Source organism: Alosa sapidissima, chromosome 16 (genome assembly GCF_018492685.1).
Source record: "Alosa sapidissima isolate fAloSap1 chromosome 16, fAloSap1.pri, whole genome shotgun sequence".
Classification (NCBI taxonomy): domain Eukaryota; kingdom Metazoa; phylum Chordata; class Actinopteri; order Clupeiformes; family Clupeidae; genus Alosa; species Alosa sapidissima.
This window is the reverse complement of record NC_055972.1, coordinates 3,267,086-3,288,751: the sequence shown is the minus strand read 5'-3', so window position 1 is coordinate 3,288,751 and position 21,666 is coordinate 3,267,086. Positions and strand designations below refer to the sequence as shown.

Below are 21,666 nucleotides of genomic sequence, written 5' to 3'. Positions count from 1 at the left end.
GTAGTACAGTATTAAGTAGCCTATATAGTATGCTATGTCCAGTGTTATTGTACATTATTAAGTAGCCTATAGTATGCTATGTCCCAAAATACTATGAGATTCCAACAATATAGGCCTACAGTATTCCAATACGATTGTCATCTTTTGTCCCAAAATACTATAAATACTATTTCTACAGCTCTTTTACACAGGGGAAACACCACCTATGAATATGTCTGATCAGTGCAGTTGAGAGTTGTGTAGTCTGATCAGTGCAGTTGAGAGTTGTGTAGTCTAATGATCAGTGCAGTTAAGAGTTGTGTAGTCTGATCAGTGCAGTTGAGAGTCGTGTAGTCTGATCAGTGCAGTTAAGAGTTCAGTGCAGTTGAGAGTTGTGTAGTCTGATCAGTACAGTTAAGAGTTGTGTAGTCTGATCAGTGCAGTTGAGAGTTGTGTAGTCTGTTTCAATCCTCCAAGTTTGATTACACATGACATGATTAAACCACTTTTGACTTGCACCCCCCCCATTAGCCTATTTATTCTTTTCAATCGTTTTCATCTTTCTGTATCTTTATAAGTAGCTGCACATCAATAGGTGAACAATAGACTGTGTAGGGTTATCTTTGAATCGACCTACATGATTGGCAATAGCATTAGCCTTCATATTAATACTTTTTTATTATACTTATTAGACTTGTCTATTTAATTTACCCTGGAAATCCAATTTGAATTTGCTCAGCGAGTGACTCTGGCGATGAGTAATGATGCTCATTACCTATGCCCATAAAGCCGAGCTGCACCAATCACATCAGTGTATCTGATATAGGCGGGCCAGAGGCAAGCTAAACAGATGACGACAACGCTGCAACGTCAATGTCCAGAAACATTGGTCGTAGTGTTATCGAATTGCGTCGACGTCCGGAATTGGTCAGTAAACGTTGGTCGTAGCGTTATCCAATTGCGTCGACGTCCGGAATTGGTCAGTAAACGTTGGTCGTAGCGTTATCCAATTGCGTCGACGTCCGGAATTGGTCAGTAAACGTTGGTCGTAGCGTTATCCAATTGCGTCGACGTCCGGAATTGGTCAGTAAACGTTGGTCGTAGCGTTATCCAATTGCGTCGACGTCCGGAATTGGTCAGTAAACGTTGGTCGTAGCGTTATCCAATTGCGTCGACGTCCGGAATTGGTCAGTAAACGTTGGTCGTAGTGTTATCCAATTGCGTCGACGTCCGGAATTGGTCAGTAAACGTTGGTCGTAGTGTTATCCAATTGCGTCGACGTCCGGAATTGGTCAGTAAACGTTGGTCGTAGTGTTATCCAATTGCGTGCAGTGATATTTGCACGCTTGGTGCCGCCCCTCGAGTTGGGCCATTTTCCTTACTCGTAGCCAGACCTTCAATCTTTCGGATTTGGGTCTGGATTTCCAGGCTATATTTAATTAGCCACCTAAGGCCTTCATCAGTTTGGTTAAGTTGCCTCAAACTGATTGCTCCAACATGCCGAATTAGTTTTTGAAGTTAGCTGCCATCAATAATGGCAAACATCTTTATCCTTATCATTACAAATATCAAAAGTGTAGACACTGCTTTGACCTCATGAAGAGAAACATTTCAGTGTAAGTGAACACCATCCGAGATTCTCTGCAGAGTTGAACGCCGTTATGTCAGGTCAGAGTGATTGTGTATGGTGTAAAATTGTAAGATTTTATTTCAAACCAGTATGAGAAACGTTTTTTTTTTTTTCTTAGTAAACTAATTTTATCAGAAACTACACAGAGCATCTGAGGAAAACCATGAGAAGAAAACATCAGATCTCCAGACATGAACTTTGTACATGGAATGTCAAATCATCTAAGAATACAATGTCAAGTGCAGGGGTTCAGGACGGGGGGGGGTTGGGTGGGTCTGTTTAATCTATCCTACACACATGAGCATCCTCACAAGAGAGAAAACAGTGGAACATAAAGGCAAAACACAGTACAACACTCACAAATATCCTTTCTCAAAACATTTGTCAAAAAAGACTTTCTTTTTTTTTAACCCCTCCTTTAAAAACCACATCTACGTACGGAATCTTCAATCGAACACAATGCCATCTGCAGAAACGTCTATCTGGAATCTCCATGGCAACCGCCAAAACGTTATAAATCAAAACAAAACGAACAAAAATAAAAAACAAAAACGCAGGAATGAAGCGCTGTGATTGGTTGGCTCTCCTCACTTGGCGTCTAGCTTGGCCAACTCCTGCAGGTAGACGCCGATGGTCTCGCTGTCAAACAGCACAAAGTATATGTTTTTCAGAGAGGAGGTCGTCGTGCTAACAAAGTGACTGGAGATGGCCTTCAGGATGAGCTGGGCTGCTGTCTGCTTGGGGAAACCATTTCTGCAGGAGGGAAGAGGAGAGACAGAGGAGAAAAGCAAGGAGGGAGGGAGAGAGGAGCAGAAAGAGAGATGGAGAGAGTATGAGGGTATAGAAAGACGAGTGTTTGGAGGGAGGGGTTGAGGAGAGAAGGAGAGGGGAGGGAAGGAGAGATGAGATTGCAGTCAAGATATGAGGAGGGGTGAGAGTATAGAAAGACGAGAGTGAGAGAGAAATGAATAACAACAAGAGAGGAGGCACAACACGACAACACACAACGCGACACCACACCACACCACACAACACCACACCACACAACACACAACACAACGCGACACCACACCACACCACACAACACCACACCACACAACACACAACGCGACACCACACCACACCACACGACACGACAACAGCACATGACACCACACCACACCACACCACACGACACACCACACAACACAACAGCACACAACGCGACACCACACCACACAACAGCACACGACGCAACACAACACAACAACACACAACGCAACACACAACACAACAACACACAACACAACACACACCACACAACACACACCACACCACACAACAACACACCACAACACACCACACACACAGCACAACACAACACCACAACACACCACAACACACCACAACACCACAACACACCACACACCACAACACACCACACAACACCACACAACACAACACAACACAACACACCACATACACCACAACACACCACACAACACCACAACACACCATAAACACAACACACACCACAACACAACACAACACACCACACCACAACACAACACAACACAACACAACACAACACACCACATACACCACAACACACCACACAACACCACAACACACCATACACACAACACAACACACACCACACCACAACACAACACAACACAACACAACACACCACCACACAACACAACACCACAACACACCAAACACACCACACAACACCACAACACACCACACACACAACACAACACACCACACACCACACCACAGTGCGATCAGAAGAGTTCAATAATGAATAACTGACTGATCACTTTAATCAAGAAACTCCACCTCACACTCACACACACACACACACACTGACCTGCCGGATGGGAGTGGAGGGAAGGCGACTGATTTGAGCTTCTTCTCCTCGGCGGCGGAGAGGCAGTTCTTGACGGCCTTCTCCAGTTGCTCCTCACACTTGTCCGAACCCCACGGAGGCACGTTACAGTGGATCACGAAACGAGCCGCCATACCGGACGCCTGGCTCACCAGCACTGGGCACACACACACACACACACACGAACACACACATATTCATTAAAACGCACGCGCGCGCGCACACACACACACACGAACACACACACACACACATATTCATTAAAACGCACGCGCGCACACACACACACACACACACATATTCATTAAAACGCACGCGCGCACACACACACACACACACATATTCATTAAAATGCACGCACACGAACACACACATATTCATTAAAACGCATGTGCACACACACACACACATTCAAACGCACGCACACGAACACACACATATTCATTAAAACGAACGCGCACACACTCACACATAGGAACATACATACACACATGCACGCATGAACACACACATATTCATTAAAGCGCACACATTCACACATATGAACATACATACATGCATGCATGAACACACACATATTCATTAAAACGCACGCGCACACACTCACACATATGAACATACATACACACATGCATGTATGAACACACACACTCACACATATGAACATACATACACACATGCATGCATGAACACACACACTCACACATATGAACATACACACATGCATGCATGAACACACACACTCACACATATGAACATACATACACACATGCATGCATGAACACACACACTCACACATATGAACATACATACACACAAACAGAAAGACACAGGGTCATCATTGGGTGTTTACAGTGGACACCTACTAACTTAAGATCATGGATAACACACACACACACACACAACACACTGGACACCTACTAACTTAATATCATGGATAACACACACACAACACACTGAACACCTACTAACTTAATATCATGGATAACACACACACACACACACACACACACATACCTACTAACTAAATATCATGGATAACACACACACACACACACAACACACTGGACACCTACTAACTTAATATCATGGATAACACACACACACACACACATACCTACTAACTAAATATCATGGATAACACACACACACACACACACACACAACACACTGGACACCTACTAACTTAATATCATGGATAACACACACACACACACACATTCCTACTAACTAAATATCATGGATAACACACACACACACACACACACATACTAACTAAATATCATGAATAACACACACAACACACTGGACACCTACTAACTATATATCATGGATAACACACACACACACACACAACACACTGATCATGGATAACTAATCATGGATAACTGATCATGGATAACTGATCATGGATAAATAGTTGTCACAATTTAAATTAAACACATTATGAAACTCCCTAGTGAAAACTGAAACTCATATACATTTCCGCTACAGATGCCATCGGTGAAACTGATACGAAAAGTGACACCACACCACATAAAGTAAAGAGAATGCTGTTCTGCTAGCGTCTGAGTGAAAAGTGTCATTACCTGAGGCCACCTCCAGGGGGCCTTGTGATTTCCTCAGCTCTTTTACTGCCTCCAGAAACTCTCTGCCTCCTGCTTTCTCCAGTGCCGTACCTAAGCAAGCGCGCGCGCACACACACACACACACACACACACACATATTCACTACTCAGAAATCAGTTATGTGTGCAACCTCTCATAGTGATCAACAGTTTCTAGTTGGAGGAGAAAGCCTACAGGGTTAGTGTAGCCTCAAATTGCCCACATCCACAGCTGAGGCCTTACTGTTTCCTTCAAATCAAATGAAATTAGTTAACATTCAGGGCATTACTCCTCAACACAGACATGCCATTTTAATAAAAACCCTGGACTTAACTGATGTGGCAGTTCCAACTGTTGTCACTTGGCATCAGCACTAGCGTATATAGACAACACTGTTGTCACTTGGCATCAGCACTAGCGTATATAGACTACACTGTTGTCACTTGGCATCAGCACTAGCGTATATAGACTACACTGTTGTCACTTGGTATCAGCACTAGCGTATATAGACTACACTGTTGTCACTTGGCATCAGCACTAGCGTATATAGACTACACTGTTGTCACTTGGCATCAGCACTAGCGTATATAGACTACACCAGGGGTCTCCAACCTGTTTTCCTCCAAGAGCTACTTTGACAAAATGAGCATGGCCGAGAGCTACTAATGTTTTATAGACTAATAGTAATAGGATGTATTTACATACAGTAGCTGACCGCCACCCAGAACTATGCGTTTTAACGCTCCTTTCAATTCCTTTACCTTCTGTCTTTGTAGATTGTGAATTTGATTTGATATGAACTTTAACAGGTTTACCAAATTACTTTGTTATCAAATTCGCAAACATTTTCCTTGAACCATTTTTTGAGAGCTACTCAGAAACAGGTGGTGAGCTACCTGTTGGAGACCCCTGACCTACACTGTCCCAATTTAATATTTAATATTACCGGTATATATGTAACCTGCGTTGTGTTGAATCTGCGCAGTTCAGCCCTGCACACACCCAGACTCGAACCCGTGAACAGCAGCACCTTGGATCGGGAGGTGAGCGTGCTGACAGTTGAGCTAATAGCCCACTGGCTCGCATGCCAGCAGCACTCTTGAGGCGTCGGGGAGTGAGGTTTACCAACGTTCCACAAGCACAGCTAAGCTAGCTGGCATCCGTTATATATATATACCGTATATACCTACTATATATTTATTCATCTTGTTTTATTATTTAATCATTATTAACTGCTACTATAAATCTTTTACCTGCTCTATTAATATTCTTTTCTATTTTGCACAGAGTTAACCAGGTTTACATTTCAAAACTAATTGTACACTGTTACAACTGTGTATGTGACAAATCTGAATGTATGCACATACAACTAATAACCCTTTCCCTACCGAATCCGTCCTTCAGGTCGATCTCAGCGTTGGTGGGGTTGATGATTCCCTCCACTTTGATGGTGCCGATTTTACCGATTTCACTCTCTGTAAGGGAGACCTGAAGAGAGAAAGAGCCTCTCAACTCACACATCACACAATCATGATACTACACACATCACACAATCCATGATACTACACACATCACACAATCATGATACTACACACATCACACAATCATGATACTACACACATCACACAATCATGATATACTACACCCATCACACAATCATGATGTACTACACACATCACACAATCATGATATACTACACACATCACACAATCATGATACTACACACATCACACAATCATGATACTACACACATCACACAGTCATAACCTACTACACACATCACACAATCATGATATACTACACACATCACACAATCATGATACTACACACATCACACAATCATAACCTACTACACACATCACACAATCATAACCTACTACACACATCACACAATCATGATATACTACACACATCACACAATCATGATATACTACACACATCACACAATCATGATGTACTACACACATCACACAATCATGATATACTACACACATCACACAATCATGATATACTACACACATCACACAATCATAACCTACTACACACATCACACAATCATGATACTACACACATCACACAATCATGATACTACACACATCACACAATCATAACCTACTACACACATCACACAATGATGACGTACTACACTTTAACACAATCATAACCTACTACACTTTAACACAATCATAACCTACTACACACATCAAACAATGATGACGTACTACACTTTAACACAATCATAACCTACTACACTTTAACACAATCATAACCTACTACACACATCACACAATCATAACCTACTACACTTTAACACAATCATAACCTACTACACTTCAACACGATCATAACCTACTACACTTTAACACAATCATAACCTACTACACACATCACACAATCATAACATACTACACTTCAACACAATCATAACCTACTACACTTTAACACAATCATAACCTACTACACTTTAACACAATCATAACCTACTACACACATCAAACAATCATTACGTACTCTTTAACACCCTGCTGGAAAAAAACAGTCTGGCCAGCTTAAGGTGGTTTGCTGGTTGACCAGGTTCTTCACCAGCTTGTTTGACCACCATATGATGGTTGACCAGCTAGACCAGCAAAATATACCTTCAGCTGGTTTACACAGCTTACGATGGTAATTCAGCTGGTTTCACTTATCGTACCACCTCAAGATGGTCATTTTAGCTGGTGTCGCTGGTCTTACACGCTGGTTTAACTGGTCATGGGAGCTTATGTTGGTCATTCTAGCAAACCAGCATCACCAACTTTCACCAACAATGTCAAGCTTGGCAGGCTGGAACCATCTGTATTCCACATGACAAGCTGGTCACACCAGCATGACCAGCTTCCTCAGATGGTCACACCAGCAAGGTGGCCCAACCAGCTACACCAGCAAAGATCAGCAAGAGCTGGAAGAAAACCAGCAAAGACCAGCTAAAACTAGCTACTAGCATAAGCTGGTTTCTAGCTGTTTTTTTCAGCAGGGACAATATCTCAACTCACACAATCATGACATACTACACTTTAACACAATCATAACCTACCACACTGATGTTCTTATGTGTTTATTAGTGCATACATTACATAGTTATTTTCTGTTGAAGAGGTGCATTCATGAAAGCACTGTGAAGTGAGGCTATGATGCTATGTGCTGTAAGGTGAATGCTATGTGCTGTAAAGTGAATGCTATGATGCTATGTGCTGTAAAGTGAATGCTATGATGCTATGTGCTGTAAAGTGAATGCTATGATGCTATGTGCTGTAAGGTGAATGCTATGATGCTATGTGCTGTAAAGTGAATGCTATGATGCTATGTGCTGTAAGGTGAATGCTATGTGCTGTAAAGTGAATGCTATGATGCTATGATACTATGTGCTGTAAGGTCAACGCTATGATGCTAAGCTGTAAAGTGAATGCTATGATGCTATGATACTATGTGCTGTAAGGTCAACGCTATGATGCTAAGCTGTAAAGTGAATGCTATGATGCTATGAGCTGTAAGGTGAATGCTATGATGCTATTTGCTGTAAAGTGAATGCTATGATGCTATGATACTATGTGCTGTAAGGTCAACGCTATGATGCTAAGCTGTAAAGTGAATGCTATGATGCTATGCGCTGTAAAGGAACTTTCTCAAAACACATCCGAATGACATGACATGACAATGACATGATGTCAACTCAACGTATGTACTCCCAATCATCCGTAAATTGATCTAAAGTGCATTTTACTCCGGATAATTCCTGCTGTAAGGTGAATGCTATGATGCTATGTGCTGTAAAGTGAATGCTATGATGCTATGATGCTATGTGCTGTAAAGTGAATGCTATGATGCTATGATGCTATGTGCTGTAAAGTGAATGCTATGATGCTATGATGCTATGTGCTGTAAAGTGAATGCTATGATGCTATGTGCTGTAAAGTGAATGCTATGATGCTATGTGCTGTAAAGTGAATGCTATGATGCTATGTGCTGTAAAGTGAATGCTATGATGCTATGTGCTGTCCCCTGGAGGTGAGTCCAACGCACCTTCTGTCCGAGGAAGAGGCTCTTGGCGGAGAGGATGGTGAAGCCGTCGCCCAGACCGTCATCTGCGGGCGAGCTGCTGCTCGGCTCTTTGTCATTCTCTGTGATCTTCTGCTCAGGGGACAAACACACACACACACACCACACAAACACACACACATACACATAAAATACACATACACACACACACCACACACACACATACACATAAAACGCACACACACACACCACACGCACACACATATCAAATACACACACACACACACCACACACACACACACACACATCAAATACACATGCACACATACACATAAAACACACACGCAAACACACATCAAATACACACACACACATAAAACACACACGCACACGGTCAGTAAGAGATTACAGGGGGGGGTCTTATATCAGACTGTCCTCATGCTCTGTAAAGCCATTGCTTTGTCTTTAAAATAACAATTACTTTTTATTTCTCATGAAATAATGCACCTTCATTTCACTCTATACCTCAGAGTGTTAATTTCACTCTATACCTCAGCGTGTTAATTTCACTCTTTAGTTTCACTCCTCAGAGTGTTAATTTCACTCTTTAGTTTCACTCCTTAGAGTGTTCTTCTGTGCATACTGATGTATGGCATTCTGCATTTTTCATGACCAGTTTTAAATGTCACTACTTAGAGTAAATATTATTAATAATTATATAAACGTCATCCTCTTACATTTTCTCCACAAGTGTCATTTTGAATAAGGTGCTCTCAGTCCTTTTAGATCTCAAGATCATAAGAGTGTGTGTGTGTGTGTGTGTGTGAAGCAGCCCTACCTTGGGCTTGCGTCCTGGCTTCCCTTTGTTCCTCTTGCCCGGTGGCCTCTTCATGCCCTTCCCGCGGTTCGTCTTCTCGGCCACGATGACCTGGGGCTCCACCTTGACCCGGCCGCCCCTCTTCTTGGACAGGAGCTCGGGGTGGATACGGGGCAGCACGCCTCCATTGGAGATGGTAACGGCTCGCAGGAGCTGAGGACGAGGACAACACCACAACACCACGGTAACAAGTCTGAGACAACACCACGGTTACGACACTAAGACAACACCACAGTAACGACTCTGAGACAACACCATGGTAACGACTATGAGATAACACCGCGGTAACAACTATGAGATAACACCGCGGTAACGACTCTGAGACAACATCACGGTTACGACTATGAGATAACACCGCGGTAACGACTCTGAGACAACATCACGGTTACGACTTTGAGACAACACCACGGTAACGACTCTGAGACAACGCCACGGTAATGACTATGAGACAACACCATGGTAACGACTCTAAGACAACACCGCGGTAACAACTCTGAGACAACACCATGGTAACGACTCTAAGATAACACTGCAGTAACGACTCTGAGAACACCACGGTTACGACTCTGAGACAACACCACGGTAACGACTCTGAGACAACACCACGGTAACGACTCTGAGACCACACCATGGTAACGACTCTGAGACCGACACCACAGCAACGACTCTGAGACCGACACCATTCTATCCCCAAACACATTTGGTCAAATGTAGCTAATCGCTCCTCTTGCGGTTCACACAATCCAGTCCTCACGCACTGTCCTGTGTGTCACTTACTGTGTGTAAGTGGGAACCAATCAAAGCAGCTCGGACCGAGCCATATGTTATTCTGGCCAATCAGCACACGGCAAGGAGGGGTATGATCAGGGAGGGTTAAACAAATCTCAGCATTTGGCCATAGTTACACTGTAACTATAGGACTTCCCATACACACTGGCACAGACTGATCACTCTGACTACTTAACTTCTATATCGATGACCATCTATATATATCGATGACCATCTATAGCCAGTTCCATAGTGGAAGCTAATGTATGCGCCGCTAACATGTCTGGTGTATCCAGTTCCATTGATTACAGTGGAAGCTAATGTACACGCCGCTAGCACGTCTGGTGTAGCCAGTTCCGTTGATTATAGTGAAAGCTAATATAGCCAGTTCTATTGATTATAGTGGAAGCTGACTGTTGCAGCATACGCTCTGTGAACGGGCCGCCTCAGTTATGTGCCTGGTGTCGCCTGCCTGTTAACTCTGACCTACCTAACTTCTCAATGGCATTTGGATTCACTTCACTACAACCTTAACCTCGACCCTACATGTACGTATGTGGTATGTAAAGGATAATGTATAGAACGCCGGTCATTATGGGGAAAATAAGTCCCGACAGGGCGAACCGGACCCCGACGCGCCAGCATGTATGTTTCATTTTGTCTTCTTTTCATTATATAGCGTACGTATGTGGTGTGTGTGAGATACACACCTGGCAGGGCGCCCCGAGGAAAGAGGGCTAAAGGAAGTGCTGTATTTATAGCTAACCACAGAGTTCACGCTCACACACACAAACCTGCTCACTCCAGTTTGGGTTCTTGTGTTTGGGGGCACAGACTAGCGTTAAGAAATGTTTAACTACTGGTTAGGTAGGAAGCTTACAAGTCACAGAGTCAGAGATATTTCACTACTGGTTAGGTAGGGAGCTTACCAGTCAGATAGTAAGATTTAACTATACTTTCAATTAAGAAGCTGAACAATTAATACATTTTTACATTTTTATGTAAATCGCAATTTGAACTAATGCAATTACCTAATAGCCAAGGCTGCAATTAATCGTGCTGCTCTGTCCCAGTGATTAATCTGGTCACATCTATGATTTTTATATTCAAGTCATCCTCCTTGTGTGACAGACAGTGAAGCTCGACTAACAGGAGGGCTGTTCTCATGCACTAGACATGCTCGCCAATCAGAAGTGCTGTTCTTCTCATGCACTAGGCATGCTCACCAATCAGAAGTGCTGTTCTTCTCATGCACTAGGCGTGCCCACCAATTAGAAGTGGCCTTAAAGTGAAATTTGGAATACTGAACAGAAGATTGACTTTCAAAAATCGCAATATTGGTTAAAAAAAAAAAAAAAAAACGGATTTAGATCTTCCCCTAATCGTGCGGCCTATTCCTACTAGATAATGAGTCTTCTTACTCAAATACGAAACCTACTCGTCATAACATAAGTCTACTCACCACTTTATGGGAATAGCAAACAAAGTGGAAAGCTTATTGAATGAGTCTAATTCCTCATTACGGTCACATGACTGGAGGCCTAACAGTGTGACTAGGAGGTCGAACCAGGAGGCAGAGGCCAGTTTGTTCACCATACTGACCAGCGTTGCAGAGAGTACATATATACATATGTATATATATTCAAACTACTGGCAGCACATACCGTGAAGGAGGGTGTGTGGTATGTGTCTGTGGTGTGTGGCATGTGTGTGTGTGTCTGTGTGTGTGTGGTGTGTGGCATGTGTGTGTGGTGTGTGGCATGTGTGTGTGTGGTGTGTGGCATGTGTGTGTGGTGTGTGGCATGTGTGTGTGTGTGTGTGTGTGGTGTGTGGCATGTGTGTGTGGTGTGTGGTGTGTGGCATGTGCGTGTGTGTGGTGTGTGGTATGTGTCTGTGTGTGTGTGTGGCATGTGTGTGTGTGGCATGTGTGTGTGTGTGGTGTGTGGCATGTGTGTGTGGTGTGTGTGTGGCATGTGTGTGTGGTGTGTGGCATGTGTGTGTGTGTGTGTGTGGTGTGTGGCATGTGTGTGTGTGTGTGTGTGTGGCGTGTGGCGTGTGTGTGTGGTGTGTGGCATGTGTGTGTGTGTTGTGTGTGGTGTGTGTGTGTGGTGTGTGTGGTGTGTGTGTTGTGTGTGTGTGTGTGTGGTGTGTGTGTGTGGTGTGTGTGTGGTGTGTGTGTGTGTGTGGTGTGTGGCATGTGTGTGTGTGTGTGTGTGTGTGTGTGTGTGTGCTGGAGGGTCTACCTGGTTGAGCTCCTCGTCGTTGGCCACGGCCAGCTTGATGTGACGGGGTGTGATGCGTCCCTTCTTATTGTCCCGTGCGGCGTTGCCGGCCAACTCCAGGATCTCAGCTGCGTTAACACACATGGTGACAAATAAACACACACACACACACACACTTACAGGAGCTACTTCTATCAAATACAAAATATAGCTACACCAACTGCAAAAATGGCATTAGGAACAAACAGTGAGAGGATGTCCCAATATTTCTCTTTGATTTCGTTGCATCTTAATTCTACAGGCATTTTACATGCAGTTGTTAGTATGTTCGATTTCTATGCATCTTAATTCTACAGGCATTTTACACGCAGTTAATATGTTTGTTTTCTATGCATCTTAATTCTACAGGCATTTTACATGCAGTTGTTAATAAGTTTGATTTCTATGCATCTTAATTCTACAGGCATTTTACATGCAGTTGTTAGTATGTTCGATTTCTATGCATCTTAATTCTACAGGCATTTTACAATCAGTTGTAATATATTTGATTTCTGTGCATCTTAATTCTACAGGCATTTTACATGCAGTTGTTAATTTGTTTCAGGGCATCTACAAGGATGATACACTTCATGCTCATGAAGACGCCTGAGTGCATTTGGAGCGATATCACTGTGATAAGTAAGACGTTTGTTTTACAACTGCGGCTTACTGGCATCAAACACACTCCATGAGCACGATGCTGTCTCTACACACTGGCATCAAACACACTCCATGAGCACGATGCTGTCTCTACACACTGGTCAAACACACTCCATGAGCACGATGCCGTCTCTACACACTGGTCAAACACACTCCATGAGCACGATGCTGTCTCTACACACTGGCATCAAACACACTCCATGAGCACGATGCTGTCTCTACACACTGGCATCAAACACACTCCATGAGCACGATGCTGTCTCTACACACTGATCAAACACACTCCATGAACACGATGCTGTCTCTACACACTGATCAAACACACTCTCTGATCACGATGATGTCTCTACACACTGATCAAACACACTCTCTGATCACGATGCTGTCTCTACACACTGATCAAACACACTCTCTGATCACGATGCTGTCTCTACACACTGATCAAACACACTTTTTGATCACGATGCTGTCTCTACACACTGGTCAAACACACTCTATGATCATGGTGCCGTACGCTCTGGTCAAACACCCTCTATGAATACGGATGCACAGGCTAACTGGTACAGAACTGATACAGAATATTCCGTTCATATTCCCGTTTACACGTCATGTAGGATATTCTGATTAATAACAACTTCATCAAAGTTCTAAACGTTCTCTAAACGTTTCCATAGTAACCTTATCACCTCACTGCCACTTATATCATCACTATGCTGTCTTACATGTGTGTCTTCCTCGTCCCATTCATTTGTTTAAATGCCGACATCTTTTCTGAAGCTGCACATAGCTCTGCTCAGAAATAACTTGGTGCGCTTAATTGTTGCAAAATACTGTGAATATTCCTATAGAACGTCATATTGCGAATAAGGTGTATACATGTTTAGAACATACCTCAATATTGCAAATAAGATCTGAATACTTTACATACCTTATTTCAGTTATTGCTTTTTCTGAATATAATCTTATTCTTCTTATTATTCTTATGACCTTATTTCGGTTATCAAAAAGTGCTGTTTCCATGACAGTGTCTTACTCTGAGTATTGCCTTATCCGGATTAATACCAGAATATTAATGTCCATGTGAACATGCTCAGTGGCAGCAATGACAGAATTGATGCATTCTCTCGTGTTTGGGTAGCTCACCTGCCAGGGACGAGTGTTTGGGTAGCTCACCTGCCAGGTACTCGAGTGTTTGGGTAGCTCACCTGCCAGGTACTCGATGACGGCGGCCATGTAGACGGGCGCGCCCATGCCGATGCGGTACTTGTGTGTGCCGGTGCGAAGGTAGCGCATCATCCTGCCCACCGGGAATATGACGCCGGCCCGCGCTGAGCGGGACAGCTTCGTGCTCTTCTTCTTCCCCCCTCTGGCTGACATGACTCCACTGGGGGCAGAACAGACCAGGGGGCAGATAGAGGGGGGGAAATAGAGGGGTACAGAGAGAGGGGGCAGATAGAGAGGGGCATTATGTACTGCTCATGTAACCTGTGTGGAGCAGACACCACAGTCCTACTGCAAACTCACTACTTCAGACATGGGCAACGTGCAAGCTTGGGGTGATGGAGTATGTGGTGGAGCCTGAGGCCCATGGGTGATGGAGTATGTGATGGAGTCTAAGGCCCATGGGTGATGGAGTATGTGGTGGAGCCTGAGGCCCATCTAGACTGGATGAGTCGCACGCCACTTCAGCTACAAAATCAGCTGGTGGTCAGGTATTCATATATACAGTATACCTTCATGATGTCTGTCTGTGTGGGAGTGTGTGTGCGCATTCATGCGTAAATGCATGTGTGTATGTGTGCACACACACATTTCACATTCACACACTCTGTTTACTTAACTTGCGGCATTTGGTGCAAGACCTGTATTGACCCTCCATATTTTTCTTTCTGACCAGTGTATTATTGTCCAAAATGCATTGAATTGAATACATTGTGTTGAAATGCAAAGGCAAAACGCAAAAAGCAAAAGACAAAACGCTCACTCTAAAACATGCAATATGGTGACTGAAGCCACCTACATTGTGTTGAAATGCAAAGGCAAAACACAAAAGGCAAAACGCTCACTCTAGCAAAAGGCAAAACGCTCAGTCTAAAACATTTAATATGGTGACTGAAGCTACTGAATACATTGTGTTGAAATGCAAAGGCAAATCGCTCACTCTAAAACATTTAATATGGTGACTGAAGCCACGTACCTCTCTTGTCCTCCCTCTATGGAACTACCTGCGAAAAAAGCCCGGGAAGACAAGTACAGATTATACAACAGGTCAGCGCATTTCAGTGAGCACAACACCCGTGGGAAATTAATTACTTAAACAGGGTACTACATTATTAATACGAATACAATACGTGTACAGACATTGATGGTTAAATTATTATATATGAAGTGCAGAACGTCACACACTTGCAAATGCCACGGCAACGTGCAACGCATTTCGGTCAGATTTATTTATTTGAAACAGGTCAAGGTGGACATAATAACATTCTGCCGTGTTGTTAATTAACCTACTTATGACAAGTCCCGTGAGGCCTTAGGTTTGCACACACTTGATCGGCGACTGAAAAATGGCTACCGATGCCCTTGTGACATTTTGAATTCGATAGGGCGACGTTCAGCCTCTATTTGCAGGCATGACATGCAACACGTCTTTAAACGACCTCGAATAAGGCATAACGGCGGCCGTGCACGAGTTCCGTGTCGCCCTGCTGAGACCTTATCTATAGCCGATGCTCTCACTTAAAGACGTAGTCACGCATTTCTGTGTTTATCTCGAAATAGAGGGAAATCCCTGCAGCGATCAGACCGTGCGTCAACACGAACCGCTCCGTTCTGCGTGTTCGATGGCATTTTATTTCATTGAAAAACGTGCCAAATGTAGTTAACCGTGTTTTCAACCACCAGCGAACAGACTCGCAGCTCCGTGAATTATTCAGAAGCACTCTGCTGCGTAGGTTACGCTACAGCGAAAAGACGATTATGCACACCTATGAAATCTAAGGCCTCCCTCGACACCGCCACTTTCGCTCATACTGCAAGAGTATTCTCTGATTCCCAAAGCGAAAGGTCGAAGACATCGAGCCCTAGTCTTTTACCTCTGCTCCTCCCATATCTCTGCTCAACCCCCATTTTGTTTTCAATACACTGAATGTACAGTGTAATTTTACAGGCACCAAAAGGGGCTCTCTGCATGCGTTCCATTGCAAAACCTACGCGTCCGAAATGCGCTGGATTTTTACCTGCTTGTCGTTGCTATCTGAATCAACAGGGGACCGATCTTCAAACTCAAATAATCTCAAAGGACGTCATATATTTTGTCCGTAATCGCTGTCCTTGTACGTACCTCTTCTTCTCTTTTTTAAACGAAAACTACAGCCAGGTCCGCCGTACAGTCGTCGGAGGCTGTCTCTGTGCTACTGATGCTGAGGAGGGGAAAAATTCAGTCCAGGAAAAATGGACCGAAAACGCCCCCTGACTGGGATTCAAAGCGGAGAGGAATTTCTAGCGCAAGAGACGTTATTGCAAGTGTTTAGAGAATAAATACAAACCAATACGTATTTTAAGGTATTTTTTCTTGCAGCAGAAGGCAAAATATTGGAAATATAATGTGGAATGTGATTTAATGTGCAGCTGACCATGAAAACGTTTCACCCCTATAAAATGCTTAAAGCGTTTCCACGTCTTTTACTAAACTCGCTGCTCACTGATCCATGGTTATTGAACAAATGCTTCTGAAATAGATCTGAATATAACCATGCAATAACACCTCTCTCTCTCTCTCTCTCTCTCTCTCGCTTACTCTGTGTATGAGTGCCTGTTTTTTCACACTTGTTGCATCCTTTGGCTCTGTCCTTGGGTGCTCTTCATAAATGAGGGAGAAAATACATGTCCAGCTCCATTTATGGATGAAACACATACAATTCAGATCTGCAGAGAACATTTGAACTGAAAATGGTGTATTAGATTATGTATGCGTCCTTAGAGAGGCAAGGCCTGTATGTGATGTGAAGTGTGTGCGTTTCTATGTAGGCTACGCGTGTGTGTGTGTTTGATGTGTGTGTGTGTGTGTGTGTGTGTGTGTGTGTTTGATGTGTGTGTGTGTTTTTGATATGTGTGTAGTGTAGCACATTTTTCAACATCAAATAGCGCTATCCTCCAGGGCCTAACCACTGACATTACTTCACTCCATTGCTTTGGTCTGCCAGAGCCAATTTACAGGCTGTGCCTGAGCCAGACATATGCTCTTGTTATTCTAATGTGAGTGGATTAATACTCACACAACATGACAGTAACATCTTAATATACTTAACATTACCCTATATAAACATCAATTATACATGATTAATAACTAAGTAATACATTATTATGACTGCCCCATAAGCGAAGCGTCGGTCATATGTTTAGTCAGTTTTTTTTCTTCCAGATTTTTTTTGTTTTGTTGTTGTTTTATTCAGTCGTTTTGTGCCAACGATTCCCGGGACACCGAAAGATGCTCAAAACTCCTGGGGTGCACACCGAGGAGAAAAACCTGTTAGTGAAACCTGCTGTTAGAACTAAACATGGTGAAGCAGCTTTTAGCTGCTATGCAGCTCAGCTCTGGAACCAACTTTCAGATGACATTAAAAAGGCCCCAACTGTAGCCAGTTTTAAATCTAGACTTAAGACCAAACTGTTCTCAGATGCTTTCTGCTAACTGCACAGTTATAATTTCTGAATCTGTCTTGACAATTATTCTACCCTGTGTCTTTTATTTTGACTTTTTAATCATTCTCTATTTTAAATGATTACCTTGTGTGTTTTATGTTTTCTTTTTATTATGATCTTTACCTTTTGAACTATTCTTTGACTATATTGCCCTTCTATGCTTTTATTTGTTATTATTGTTTGGTTTTGTTTATATAAAGCACATTAAATGACCTCTGTGTATGAAATGCGCTATATAAATAAACTTGACTTGACTTGACTAAAAATGAAAAAGCAAAAACGAGGAGTTGTAATCGCAGATATCTTTGGCTGACAGGTTCAAAACTGCACAGAATTTGAAGTGTAGGATCGTTATGACACCCTCTGAATGCATGCCACGTTTTGTGCAATCCCGTTCATGGGGCCATACTGTATAAGCTACATGCACACACACACAGACACACACAGACACACACACACGCACACACACATAAACACACACAGCACATGTACGCTCATACACACACACACACACATAAACACACACAGCACATGTACGCTCATACACACACACACACACACAAACACCTAAACACACCCACACACATGCATGCAAGCACACACACACACACACACAAACATAAACACACCCACACATAAAAACACACACATGCAGCCAAGCAGGCACACACCTTATGTGATTCCTTGTCGGTGGAATGTTTCACCTTTCTCTTAATGCTCTTTGTATAGCGATAGTTTTGAAATCTTCAAAAAGTATAGAAAGATTCACCTGTCTGCCTTTACAACTAATTAATTGTCCTTAGAGAGCATATTTTTATATTGCTATTATTCTGTAAAATGTAATTTAGCCTATTACTGATATTAGTATTTTTAATTCAGGCAATATGACTTTACTTTAAACTGTTCATTTTAATGTTACTGTAATATTTACTGTAATATTTATTGATTATGTAATAATAATTGTAATACATTCCTCCATTCCAGTTCAGTTCAGTTCAATATGATGTTATTTATATGGTGGAAAACCACTAAGAGCAAGAGCCACTCAAGAGGGCAATGTAACACTGGTGTGAGAGAGTGAGTGTGTGTGTGTGTGTGTGTGTGAGAGAGAGAGAGTGTGCGTGTGTGTGTGTGTGAGAGAGAGAGAGTGTGTGTGTGTCTAGTATACATGTGTTTGTGTGTCTGTGTGTGTGTGAGTGTGTTATGATACCCCCTTTGCCCTCTTCATCAGCTTTTGCCTTCTCAATTCTATTAAATTAGCCACAAAGTAATTAGTATTCCATCAGTGCTTCAGTAATCAGTAAGAGCTAGCCTGGCGTGGTCATACTCAAATTCTAGTCAGAATATCAGTCTGAGACATCGTACCAACTAAAAGCTGATATTTTGTCAACCTACATCTGTCCTCTGTGTAGCACAGTTGCATTTCCAGCTCTGAACAAACCCGTTCAGGAGTTCTTATAGTCTGAACTGATCTGGTTCAGGAGTTCTTATAGTCTGAACTGATCTGGTTCAGGAGTTCTTCTGGTCTGAACTGATGAGTTCTTATAGTCTGAACTGATCTGGTTCAGGAGTTCTTCTGGTCTGAACTGATCTGGTTCAGGAGTTCTTATAGTCTGAACTGATCTGGTTCAGGAGTTCTTCTGGTCTGAACTGCTCCGGTTCAGACATAGTCGCTCCACAACGGAACAAGTCCAGACGGAACTTAGTTCCGACCTCAAATGTTGTGGCATCCAGGCTAAGAGCTACGGAATGAAAGGATGCGTTGTGCAGAGAAGGAGAGGAGGAGAGAAGGAGAGGTTTCCTAGACTGAGGGAAAAGTGCACACACTTAAAACAGCAATGCTATTCATAATATTGTATGATAATACCGTATGTCATAACTTTGTATCTACCATTGTATGTTTTTAGAACAGGACATTACCATTGCACCTTTGAAGGCCAATGAGAGGCCATTACAGTGGATTTCCTGACCAGAGGAGATTTCAAACAGGATCCTTTACTCAGCCCTGCCACAGTGAGTTGCATAATGAGTTGCTCAGTGCATTCACCAGTAACAGCAGCAACAGCAGCATGTCTTATGTGTCATTTTTAAACGATCACAGTTCCAACAGCAGCATGTCTTATGTGTCATTTTTAAACGATCACAGTTCCAACAGCAGCATGTCTTAGCCTATGTGTCATTTTTAAACGATCACAGTTCCAACAGCAGCAACTTTTCTGCTGTTAGTGAATGTGTCTGTGTGTTGTCTGTATGCTACTGAGACCTTGAATTTCCCCTGGGGATCAATAAAGTATCTATCTATCTATCTATCTATCTATCTATCTAACTGCAACATGTCTTTTGTGTCATTTTTAAACGATCACAGTCCCAACAGCAGCAACTGCAACATGTCTTATGTGTCATTTTTAAACGATCACAGTTCCCTGGCGGGCCATCCTATATCATTGAAATGTATAGTCTGGAATCGAACCATTCACCTCGCTTAATCCAAGGGGCAGGCAGAGAATTGTCTTTCAAACTGCCTAGGCATGCAATAGGCCAGCGCTACGACCATATCCGTATCCGGTCGGCAAAACGGCAAATACATCGTTCTTCGAAAGGAATGACTTAAGTGCATTGTGTTGCTCAACTTTCAAAGAAAAGCACAAGTCCAACTCCTCCAAAGTTGATGCCAACACCGATTCAAACAACCGCTCTTCGTTTGCCATAGCCACCTTCCTTGTTGTTCACCGTCGCAGGACTGTCGTTATCCTGTTAAGCCCGCCTTAAGACTCTCTAACAAAATAGAGCGCTGTGATTGGATGACATCCACGGCGTCAGCCAATAGAAATCCCTATGGTTTGATACTAGACGTACAGGCTGAGCAAATGAATTTGCCGCCGCTAGGGTGCGTCTAGATTTCTAGGCTAAGTTCCAACTGCAGCAACTGCAGCATGTCTTTTGTGTCATTTTTAAACGATCACAGTTCCAACAGCAGCAACTGCAACATGTCTTATGTGTCATTTTTAAACGATCACAGTTCCAACAGCAGCATGTCTTAGCCTATGTGTCATTTTTAAACGATCACAGTTCCAACAGCAGCAACTTTTCTGCTGTTAGTGAATGTGTCTGTGTGTTGTCTGTATGCTACTGAGACCTTGAATTTCCCCTGGGGATCAATAAAGTATCTATCTATCTATCTATCTATCTATCTATCTAACTGCAACATGTCTTTTGTGTCATTTTTAAACGATCACAGTTCCAACAGCAGCAACTGCAACATGTCTTATGTG

General features: G+C 42.9%; 1 protein-coding gene across 4 annotated transcripts; it reads right to left on the bottom strand.

Annotated features, from left to right (window-relative positions):
- Positions 1-1,662: 1,662 nt before the first annotated feature.
- LOC121685451 (core histone macro-H2A.2) lies at positions 1,663-17,130 on the bottom strand. 4 transcript variants are annotated; one of them, XM_042065991.1, is made up of 10 exons: positions 17,034-17,130; positions 15,888-15,915; positions 14,896-15,074; positions 13,013-13,119; positions 9,963-10,154; positions 9,149-9,256; positions 6,478-6,577; positions 5,072-5,161; positions 3,465-3,639; positions 1,663-2,362 (listed from the first exon to the last, which is right to left on the bottom strand). In XM_042065991.1, the coding sequence occupies exons 3-10, from the start codon at positions 15,065-15,067 to the stop codon at positions 2,197-2,199; spliced, it is 1,110 nt and encodes a 369-aa protein (XP_041921925.1). In that variant the 5' UTR covers positions 15,068-15,074; positions 15,888-15,915; positions 17,034-17,130; the 3' UTR covers positions 1,663-2,196. The 4 variants fall into 4 exon arrangements, with proteins under 4 accessions (XP_041921925.1, XP_041921924.1, XP_041921926.1 ...); XM_042065990.1 differs by having other exon boundaries at positions 16,930-17,103; XM_042065992.1 differs by having other exon boundaries at positions 15,888-15,911; positions 16,930-17,097.
- Positions 17,131-21,666: the final 4,536 nt, after the last annotated feature.